The sequence below is a fragment of the Vulpes vulpes genome, chromosome 5 (assembly GCF_048418805.1).
Source record: "Vulpes vulpes isolate BD-2025 chromosome 5, VulVul3, whole genome shotgun sequence".
Lineage (NCBI taxonomy): Eukaryota > Metazoa > Chordata > Mammalia > Carnivora > Canidae > Vulpes > Vulpes vulpes.
In genome coordinates, this window is record NC_132784.1 from 128,943,401 (window position 1) to 128,955,157 (window position 11,757).

Sequence of the window (11,757 nt, forward strand, 5' to 3'; positions counted from 1 at the left end):
TTTCTGTACAGGGCCAGATAACTAATATTTTACTTAGGTTGTTTGGCCCTAAGGTCTCTCTTGTCATTCATTACTTCCAGCATTCTAGCCCAAAAGCAGTCACTGACAGTTAGGAAATGCATAGGCATGGTTGTGTTCCAGGAATGTCGACAGCAGGTGTTCTACTGGAAATGTCTGAAAGGAAAAATACTCTATTTTCACTTATTATATTATTTAAATAAAAAATTTGAAGAAAATAATAAGCTATATATTTTGGTTTTGGTTCTATATGTTGTTATAATATGTTCAAATATGCCATAATAACTCAGATATTCAAAGTATGCATAAAGAGAGTGAGCATTAGGCATGTTCCAAGCACTTGCAAGAAATTTATATGTATTCTATGAGTTCATCCTCTCACCAGTTCCTCATGGTAAATATATTTATATTTTCCCTTTTCCAGTGAGGAAATGGATTCAAAGATATGTTAAGCAATTCATTCAGAGGAAGACAGTTAATATGGGGGTGGAGTGGGTATGTAAGGGTCATTGAAAGACTCTGAGGAATAGGGAAATGTGAAATAAAAATAAGTGTCACTCCACGGTATATCATTCTAGGGAAGTGATTGACATATATCTTCTGTAGAGGGCGAAAGATAAAAATTTTAGGCTTTGTGGGTCTCTGTTGCAAATATTCAGCTCCGCTATTGTAGCATAAGAGCAATTATAGACAATTTGTCTATAAGCATATGGTCAAGGCCAAGTTTCAATAAAACCTTATTTACAAAACCAGGGGTTGCTGGGGATGGACATAATTAGCAGACCCCTGTTCCAAGGTAACTACTATTGCCAGTGTGGTTAATTATAGTTTTTTAGTTTTGCTTTTTTCTGGAGATATAAGTAGTAATATTATTACATGGGAAAACATAAATACGTGACCATTTTACATGTCATCTATACAATTTTATTTTATTATTTGTTATGCAGTTATATTTTAAACTATTTTATAAAACTATTAAATGTAAAAATCCAAAAATACTGATGGCAAGAGTGCTAAAAATACCGACTCTATCTTTAGCCCTCCATCTTGATCAAGTCTTCTCTTGGGGCTACATGTTTTGGGCCCTTGGAGGTTAATATGCATCCCTTAGAATTGCCTATCAAGGTCTAGATTAGGCAGACTTGGTTTGTCCTTCAATAATTTATAAATTTTACTTATAATTCTTCAAAAAAGACATGTTTCCTAACAGTTACAGAGGATCCTGTCACTCAAAGCCTCCTAGATAAGGTACCCCTTTCCCTATTGCTCATCAGTATTATGTTTCATGGTTAAAGGTATATTGAATAGTCAGGGTGGCTCCATCTCCTGAGGTTAGTCCTCATGTGTCCACATTAATCTGATTCTGCACAGTTATTTTAAGGATTAAATGAAATAATCTGCATAAAGTATTTAGCACAGAGACTGGGAGAAGCTTAATCCTTCTTTTCATTCACTTCTCTTTAAAGGGCTCTTATTCTCTGAAACTATATTCCGTTTTTGGGTCTTCTTAGGGGTGTTAGGGAGTGTTAGGGGCCAGGTGAGGCCAGGTTGAGACTCATCCCTCAAGGTCTTCCCACTGGGGACCCAAATCAAGTAGGGGTCATAATGGACAAGGTGTGGGACACAAGATCCTGAGTTTGCCCCCGGGAAGGGGTTGACACTTCTGTGGGAGGAATTCATTCTGCTTTCCATGGCATCTCTGCACTTGATAAGGTCTCCTCATTATTAAAATGATACAGAATGAAGGTGTTGTCATGATCTCAAGAACCAGGGTTAAATTGCCAACATGGCAATTAAATGGTCAGATAAACATGTTACCAAAAGTACCAAATTTTTGAAGTAAAGGATTTATCTCATCCTTTGAAAGTAGATTCTAAATCTGTGGGAGAGAAGTTTTTACGCTGTATGTTTCCCTATTTCTTGAAAATTCACAACAACCCAGATGTTAATCACAGAATTCAATTATACATAATTATTTCTTGTTTTATTGATTTGTGATGGACATTGCCTTTCTTTTCTTTAGACATATAGGGAGTGTGTATTATCTTTCTTTTAGCCATCTAATCCTTATTCAGGATCTTTATTTTTCTTTGTACAGCCTTGGAAAATAAAGTCTTAGAGGTATATCTACCATTCTGGAGACACTTCATTTGCTCAGGGGCCTATTCCAATGGAGCAGTGCTGTTTTGTCCCAGTATTGATCCTTGAATGTGGAGTCAGGTGCTCCTTCTACCTCTAGGACATAGGATTTATTCCTCGGTCTCTCCTATCCCTGAAATAGCTGATTGTTTACCTCAGGATTTAATGGTCACTAGATTCCTTCAGGATGGCCAGAGACACCAACAAAAGGCACCAATTTTTACATTTGACAGATCTTTGCATCTCTGAGGAATTGTATGCCTATGAGTAAAATCAGAAATAACCCAATAACAAGGAAATATTTATGTAAAATGTATACCCTTTCTGAACCATTCAAGTACTAAAAATCTCTTCCTCTAAATTGAGTTAAACAAATGGAGTTTTCTCTGAACCATCCACCCTATATTTTCAGAGTTCCCAGACAAGTGAATTTCAAGGGAAACAGTATCAAAATTCTTATACATATGCCATCATTGCTGATATTATGTGGGATTCACTGTCTGAGCAGAGCTGATAATGTCTTCCTGCAAAGCCCAGGAAATACTGCCAAGGGAGAGAGGCTCAGGCTGGGTACACAGCTGTGGTTGCCCATGTTGAGAAGGATGTGAGTGGGTCAGACCTGAAGATGGTTCTTGTGCAGCTTCTCTTGTCAACTCTGATGCTGTGGATCCTACTCCAGCAGGCACAGTAGTACATGGCCTCATCTTCTTCTTCTAAGAAATTTATTCTCAAAGTTGAAGTGGAAGTAAGAGCATTTTTACTTGCCTCAAGTTTGTTTTTCCTCCCATCTAAAGATGGGACTTTGCTAGCGCTTGTTTGGACCCATGTTAGATGTTCTATGTCCTGCTCTGGTTTCTGTCGGTACCAGTGTATCACTTTAGTGTTAAAGTTTTGAGCATGCAACTTGCATAATACGTTAATGCTCTTATATTTTGTTCCAGAAATTGATATTTGAGGTTGTTCCAACCTCACCTGCCCAAGACCAACTGCAAACAAAGAAGAGAAATTTCCATGAATAAATGATATGGGAAAAGATAACAATAAATAATTTCTCGAGTCTTTTCTGCAGACTGATGTGACTTAGGGACAACTCACAGGTCCAGAGGGATGAGAAGATGACCGCTTCCAGCAGTGGCATCCTGTTGGCCTGGCTGGATCCCCAGACACAAGGTAAGAAGTGAGATCCCTTTAGCAGGACTTGTCAGATCAGTGGCAGGAGGGTGGGGCTGGTTCAGGTTTCTCAGAAGAAGTGGTGGCTTAGATAGCTCTCTGAAGTTCTTCATGATTTGTCACCGATATGAGCAATTTGGAGCTTTCTGTGCCCCATGAGTGCTGGGCAGATGAGGTAAGAGGGCTCCCATCAGGAAATCTGGAAAGAAATTCCTGGTATGAATGTGTCCTTCTGGCTTAGATAGGATGGTTCTCACACTCACTCAGCCATTCCCCCTGATATCCAAACTGCAAAAACTTGGCTCAGAAACATGAGGACAAGCCTGCTGGGTTTGGCCTTTATGTCTGTCTATGAATTGCTGTTGATCTAGGACTGGGATGTGACAGATCTGGATTCAGAGTCCTTTTTTTTTAAAATAAGATTTTATTTATTTATTCATGAGAGACAGAGAGAGAGAGAGAGGCAGAGACACAGGCCGAGGGAGAAGCAGACTCCACGCAGGGAGCCTGACGTGGAACTCCATCCCGGGTCTCCAGGATCAGGCCCTGGGCCGAAGGCGGTGCTAAATTGCTGAGCCACCTGGGCTGCCCAAGATGAATCTATTAATATAAGTGTGGAAGGCAGATTTTGTTGTCCTGAAAGTGACAAGCATTTCTTTAGTTTCAATTATTTAATAAGAGTTTGAGATTTTTTGAACTCCCAAACAATTGTTAATGTAGTAAAGAACACTGAGAACACAGAATTCATTCATCAAAATACTGATTCATAATTCATTTATCTAGACATGGATCTCTTTTATATTATTTGTTTTATTTGACTTATGTATGGCTGACTTACTGAATAAGTCATCAAACACCAGAGAATCCATTATTTAATCTAAGAACAAAAGAATTATAAATAATCCACAAGTTCCTTTCTTAGCTCATCAAGCAGAAAAGCACAGACTTTAAATGATAATCTCTAAACAGTTATCGAGTTTCCTGTTTGTTATCAAAGCAACAGGGCACATCCTGTTCTGTTAGGGATATGACCTTGGTGGCTTTGTGGAAAGTGAAAAGAAACAAACTAGATTTAATCTCCCCCCTATGCCCTAAATTATTTTACTAATTTGGGGACAAGCATAACCCACTTATGTGACCATCTTCTTGATTTCTTCCTTTTGCTCCTCTACAAGAATCATCTACCTTTCTTTACTTTGCTCTGGACCTTAAGAGGCAGACCCTCGTGGGCTGCATCTATGGTGTTCCTTATTTTCTGGGAGCTACTTTGAAGCAGTCTTTGGGAGCATCAGCAGGAGATTGGGAAGTGGAAGCAGATTCAGCTAAGGGGTCCCTCCCTGACAGTGGCTTTGGGTTGGCAGCATCAAACTGCACCCAACGTATAGTGGCACCTACTCCAGAGCTGGGGGTTTATACTCAGAACTAAGAGGGGACGGCCAGTGGGAGAGGTCATTCTCTTTCATACCAATTAACCCACTGAATGAATTTGTTTCTTTTCTCCCAGAGCTCTCCCAGAGCTGTTTCCACAGGCTTGGAAATCTAATGCCCAAGAAGGAATGCTTATGTCAGGTGACATGGTGATGGTTTTAAACTTCAGCTTTGAATGGCCAAGATCTGCTGGCAATCAGAGCAAAGATGTCCATTAGTGGAATGCATGGGGGTTAGCCAAAGGGGCAGAGAGCAGTGTGGAGAAACCAGGAGTGTCCATCCTGGGTGGGAAGCAAGGTTTCGGAGAACCCAGCCTTTATGCCCCTCAGCATCCATGCTTGTCATTTGACTGGGAGAGAAATGTGTGCCCACAAAGAAAGGGACACACAGAGTACTAACTGAAATTTTATCTTTTCTCAGTCTCCAGGTGAAGGTCACATGAAAATGATTTTCTAGCAACATTTCTCCAAATTAGGAGGTCACATATTCAGGCAATAAAGGTGCCAAACATCTTTGCTGAGGGAAACTGCCTGTGTGCAACACTGTGTGCAGTTCTGCTAGATGTGATCTCATTCCTGCATCTGCATGGGGATGCAAGAGACATAAAGCAAGAAATTACACTACTTTGTTAATAAGAAGATTGCATTTTGGTGCCACTCTCTTTAGGACTTTGTATCTATCCTACACAGAGGAAAAGACACAGTCTGGTCAAGAAGCTACTCTGAGCTCTCCAAGAATAAACCTTGTCTCTAACTTGGCAGAGAGCAATGGGAATTGAGAGAAAATAAAATTTTGTTTTCTAAAAGAAGCCAAGGTTTGAGAAGAGGGGAGAAAAATGATCAAGATAGAGCCAGTTACAGGAATTTAAAATATCAAATTTCACATGTGGTGTCTAAGTGCTGAGTAATATGCAGAGATTTTTAATATTAAGAATCATGTGAATTCTTTTAAAATAAATTTTAAAATAGGATTCAAATATAATACAAAATTTCTATGAGATAATTTAGGGAATATGGAAATGACATAAAATAAGCTATTCTGATCCCAGTGTACCTAGGTGACCTCTTCAAAGTTGTGCTCTTTCCTCTGTCAGGCTGTGTCCCTGGGCAGGTTCTCGTGACTGAACACCCAACACAAAACAGTCAACATGGATTCCCAGATGTCCCAGGCAATTTTTAGAATTATGATTTTTACAAGGTGAGTCTGAGGTAATAGCCATGAATTTTTCCAAAATACTAGCATGTGCAGGCAGTTGATAATAAACCTATGAAAATACTGATATTTAAAATATTCTGAAACTTAATCAGCCTTAATTTGGTAACATAATATTGGTCATATTGTTCAGAGTCACTGTGTCTTTAACCACATCAGAAATGAAATAAAATGAGTTATGCCCAAATTATCAGAATATTTTGAGCTTCCATTATGCAAAATCCCCCACCATGAAGTAATGTGAGCCCTCAGTAAGAGTCAAAATATCAATCTCAATTCAGACACTAAGGGAGTCACCAACTGAACATGGTGCTTTACATTCAAATAAGATGATTCCAGTGCTTTTATGAATCCACAACTTAAATAACATTTGATTAGCAAATGTTTACTTAGGACAGGTGGGCTGGGTGGCCTCTGGATGGTTTGCCTTTGGTGTGTGTGGCCAAAGTGTCCTTGGTGAAGCTCACCTTAGCCAAAATAGCCAATGGGCAGAGGAAGTGTCTGGAAAGTTGAACTTACACCGCCCCCCATAGGGTCGATTGCTCCATGCCCAAGATCACTGTCCTTCCAGTTATGTGTAACTGAAAGGTACTATGGAATCATCTTGATAAATTATAATTTAATTGACATGAGCTGACTTCTCCTGAGAGTGTCTTCATATTTAGCTAGTTTCTCCCTAACTAAAGTGTAATAGTCAGGTCTCAGAGTCACTGCTCTATGGAGTCAGGCCCTGAGAGGATGCCACGAGAGGAGAGGGTTTGCTTGTATTAGGTAATGGGGAAGATGAAATGGAGGAACATCCCCCAAACAGACCAACAAAGATTTCTGCGCCTCCACCTCTACCCCTTCCTCACATGCTGGAAGTCATAGCCTTGACCCAGGCCTTCAAAAGAGTATGTGTCTGTGGGTGTTAGCTGGACTCTTACAAAAGAAGACATTTCTTAATCATAAATCTCCCGGATCAAAAACAGAAGCTCATGGAGACAGATGAGGAGTGAGTGTCCCCGAGGGTTCAATTTTGTCTCAGTTATTTAGAATTTCTTTTCATTAATTATATTTACCAATGTTATTGAGCCATATGTAGACTTTGAAAATTCATTGAAAATGGGTTTAATTCAGCTAGACCTCCTCAAAGAGCTTTTACTTCTTCCCCACATACAGCAGGAGTTTTCCTGTTTGGAGCTGGAGAACAGTAACACCAGTTTTCTTTCTTCTTTCTTTTTCTTTCTTCTTTCTCATTGATCACCTAACTTTATAGAAGGTAATGAACACAGTGCTATGTTATTTGTACAATTTTGTTTTAACACTGAAATCTGTCACACGATCGTAGAAGTTGAATCATCTTATTTTACAGACGAGAGAAAAGAAGTCCAGGGATCTAATCCCCAAATCCCCTATGGAGTAGCATTCAAGCAGAATTCAAGCAGAAGTGGAAGGTGAGGACCCTGGTTCTCATCCAGAGTTGATGCATCAACCTGCCCGAGGATCATGTCCCCCCACAGTGAACCCAGTCATGCCAGTGCAGAAGGGTGCTGAGAAGTTAGCCTTACTGCTTCCTGTGCTTCTGCTCCGAGTCTCCACTGTAAAGTAACTAGTAGTGGGCGGGGCAACAGGACCATAGCCTCTGCTCAAGTTTGATCACGGCATGGCTGCCTTTGAGGACCACAAAGAGGCAGTGGTGGCCAGAGCCTCAGGATAAGCCCTTATGCCCTGCACCTGGGAGGGAGTCCAGACTTACCTGGAAACAGGAAAGTGTTTGGAACAGCATGACCCCGTGTCCTACCAGGTGGACAGAAGCCTGGTGTGACCTCAAGGCTGCACCTGTTGAAAGGAGACTGCAGAGGGCAGGTTAGGGTCTGAGCCTCTGCTTCCCTGAGGCACCTGCAGGTACTGGTGAGAGAGAGGTGGGAGGAGGGAGGGGCAGAGGACAGGGTTAGGTCTGACCACAAGGGAGGGTGAGAGACCATCAGTGGTCAGGGCACTGAGAAATACTGAGGAATGGTGGTACAAGCAGAGCTCCAGTGACAACAATAATCCTTCACTGGATATAGATTATACCTGAGCACTGCGCTAATTACTTCTGCTCATTGTTGGATTAAATCCTGAAAATCACCTTGTGAGATGAATGCTACTTCCTCCCCCCCTTTAAAATGGGGAAGGCTTGGCTGGCATTTTAAGTAACTCTTCCAATGTGGCATGCCTAGGATGAAGTAGGTGTGGATGTTAGCTAGTTCTTACTGGACACAAATCTCAAGCCTCAAATGGTCTCGTGGTAATAACGGAGCAGTGAGTATGCAGCCTGCTTGGGAGGCAGGGATAAGCAGAGAACAGGGATCCCTGCTGAAAAGGGAGCAGCTATATTGGAGCCTTTCCCCAGAGGGCTTAATCAGAAGACTTAAATGCCCTAACATAACATGAGAGTTGTGTAGTCTTGGGCAAGCTGTTTCTCCTCCTTTTCCTTATTTGTTAAAAGAGACCTCATTTAGTTACAGGCAGTGTAAGTAGGGAATATGAGCAAAGCATGTAGCCTGTCCCAGATGCATAGAAAATACTTAAGAAATGTTATGCTTTCACCTTAAAACTAGGCTGATTGCAGTAGATGATTTCTGGGGTCTTCATAGTGTAGAATTATAGGAACTATTATAGTCTTGGAAAATAGGTGCATGTGTGTGAATGTGTGTGTGTAGTCTGCATTGAGCCAGGGGGCTGTGCAGACCAGGGAGCAGGACCAGGTGCTGCAGTTCCAGTGTCAGATGCTCAGAAATGATAAAGGCGGGGCCTCAGGAAGGGTCAGCTGAGGAATGCATCTGAAATGAAGCTTTGAGAAATAAAAGTAATATTGACTTCCAAGGAAATGTGAAAGTATACCTGGGCCTTTTGGGTGTAGTTACAGAAATTAGTTATGCTAATGACAGCCTGTCAGCCTGGAAGAAGAAAGCAGTGGAGACAGTCAGGAAGGGTTGGCCGGGGCAGGAAGTTTGGGTCCTTCACACCCACTACCAGACCTAGCTTCTGAGCTCCTCCTCTTGGTAAAAACTGAAAGACAGATATGCTGAACTACAACCAAGATTGAAGTCTCAAATGCTCCAAAATGCAGGCTTTGAGGTTATACTGACTTGGTGAAGTGTTGACTAGAATATTCTGCTAAAAGAATATTCTGGAGCCATCATTCAGGCCCTCATCAGGTGTATAGGGCAGCTGGGCCAAAGTGGTAAGTGGAAAGGAGTGAGCCGGTGGGGCTGTCATCGGCACAGCAAAGGACAGGTGGAATGAGTCTGAATATAGATGTTGAGCAATGTGGGTTCTTAGAAATTGGGTAACACTTTTCTTTGCATTTTTCTAGATTTCTTCCAATAAGAGAATCTTTTTTAGAGGGGAATAATACACAACCATCTATTGTTTTATGAAACTAAATTTTAGTTTGTGTTGTCAGCCTTCAAAAGTATTTTTCTCTCAATTATTGTTATCATTTGTTCAAACACTGCTGAAAGCAAAGACTCAACAACTTTTGGTCATGACCAGCCTTAACGTGTAATGAAGTCTGTCTCACACTTCGAGCCAAATACTCTCTTGAGTGTGTCATATGACAAAATAATATAATATATATTCTAGAATGTGATGTCCTTTATTCAAAGGAGAACAATCCATGGATTGAGGAGTTCAGAGTCTCATAAGCAGTGGAGCACTCTGCCCCAGAGATTCAGAGCAAGAAATAGTTTTGTAGAGCCTTAGAAGCAGCCCAGGATGAGCTGGGAAGTCAGGGATTTCTTCACTAGCTGGCAGGTCAGTCAGAGAATGAGGAAAGAGTATTTGGCTTAGGCTGATTGGCTGGGGTTACATATCTGATCTTATGTAGAACCGGGAAAACGTTACATATTCTTGGTGTCTGGGGCCTGGCTGGCTGGGATAGACTGTTTCTGGTCGAGGGCAGCATTTACAGGGAAAGGAGAGTATCTAAGTTTTAGTTTGCTGATCTGACAACCCAGAGAATAGAGAGTCCACCCTGGACCTGGAAGTGCATTTCAACAAGTGACAATTGTTTTCCCGTCCTCTACTCCTCCTCCTGCTGTGGTGCATCTGTGCACTTTGTAAGTGGTGCTGAAAACTTATATAGTCTAAAAGGAATACATTTAAAAATTATTAGCAGAAAACTCTTGAGCAGCACAGAAAGAGTATCTAAGGCTTTCCCTCCACCCTCATGTGGAGAGTGGAGGGTTCTGAGCAAGACCTCCTGGTCCCCAGGAAGAAAGAAATCAGGTGGCTCTGAAGGGAGCAGTACTTCCTGTCCTCCCAGGTCATCCTGCCATGAATACAACTGCTCTGATGGCCCCTGACCTCAGCTCCAGGGGAGAGGCAGGTGGGTCAGAGCAGGTGTGGACTCAGGCTGACCCTGCACAAAGAGCCAGGTGATGAAACTTGGACCTTTTCATTTAACCTCTGAGACATCGGTGAGTTTTCTCTGACCTGGCACAGCTCCCTTCTGACCCTGGGAGAATCTGAGATCTAATGCAGTTTGACTTCTTTACTAGGTCCCATGGAATAAATTGGATGTCCACATGATGTGAACTCTTAGAAAACTGGACAAGATTGGAAAACCCAAAAGAGAAAGCTATCAATACATTCCAATGAGTAGAATGTGGATAAAATATTCTTTTATTTTCAATTTCTTTTTTAAAATTTTTTTAAATTTTTATTTATTTATGATAGAGAGAGAGAGAGAGAGAGAGAGAGAGAGGCAGAGACACAGGCAGAGGGAGAAGCAGGCTCCATGCACCGGGAGCTCGATGTGGGATTCGATCCCAGGTCTCCAGGATCGCGCCCTGGGCCAAATGCAGGCGCCAAACCGCTGCGCCACCCAGGGATCCCTATTTTCAATTTCTACCTTTATAATACATTGTATTGAAAACAGTTAACAAAATCAGTTGTCTTTGTTAGATGAGTAACTCTGTTATTACAACCAGTCATAAGTAGTGTGCTGGGGAATCACACTTTGCTAAGGAATCACAAAACTTAGTTCTACCATCTGTTTTTAGTTAGTTTGTGGTATTTGATATGCATTGAGATATTATTTTCTACACAGATGTTCAGTTGTCTCATAAACAGTGGGGAAAGGTCTCTCTTTTCTTCATTGGATTTCCCAGTCATTGTTAGGAATTAGTTAAGCGCTTATGTGTTGCCCTATTTCTGGGTTCTGTTCCTCTTATCTATGCCTCTATGCTTTCACCAATACTCCACTGTCTTGACCATTGTAGCTTCATGGCATTTTACGTACTTTTCAAAACTGTTTTGGCAATGCTATGTTTTCCTCTTCCCATAAATTTTGCAAACAATTTGTTGATTTCTATGAAGAGCTCTTCTGGGAATTTGGTTGGTATTACATTGAATGCATTTATCACTATTGAGTCTTCCAATCTATGAATATGGTATATCTCTAGATTTATTTGGTTCTTCTATGGCTTCTGTCAATAATGTTTTATTGTTTTTAGCATGGAAATCCTTCCCAAGCTTAGTTAAATTTCATCTCATCTCTCTGTGTTATAGAGGTCTTTTGATAGTTATTGTTGTTACTGTAAATTATACTATGTTTAAAATTTCACTTTCCAATTATGAACTGCCACTAGATAAATTACAGGTGGTTTTACACCTCACATTCTATATAGCAGTGTATACTCCCACATTAGGTGCATGTATCATAACTTATTCAATCAAACCCATTATGTTTTGATATGTCATTTTCAAGATTTTGCCGTTACCAAATGAAGCTTTTTGCATATACTTGCTCATAGTATT

General features: G+C 40.9%; 1 gene segment (V, D, J or C); it reads right to left on the minus strand.

Moving 5' to 3' along the window:
- The window catches only part of LOC140599109 (T-cell receptor gamma chain C region C10.5-like), a 50,477-nt gene extending 47,182 nt beyond the window's left edge, over positions 1 to 3,295 (minus strand). The window contains 2 exon segments of the C gene segment in view: positions 2,838 to 3,143; positions 3,253 to 3,295. Of these exon segments, the coding sequence occupies positions 2,838 to 3,143; positions 3,253 to 3,295 (349 nt within the window).
- Positions 3,296 to 11,757: the final 8,462 nt, after the last annotated feature.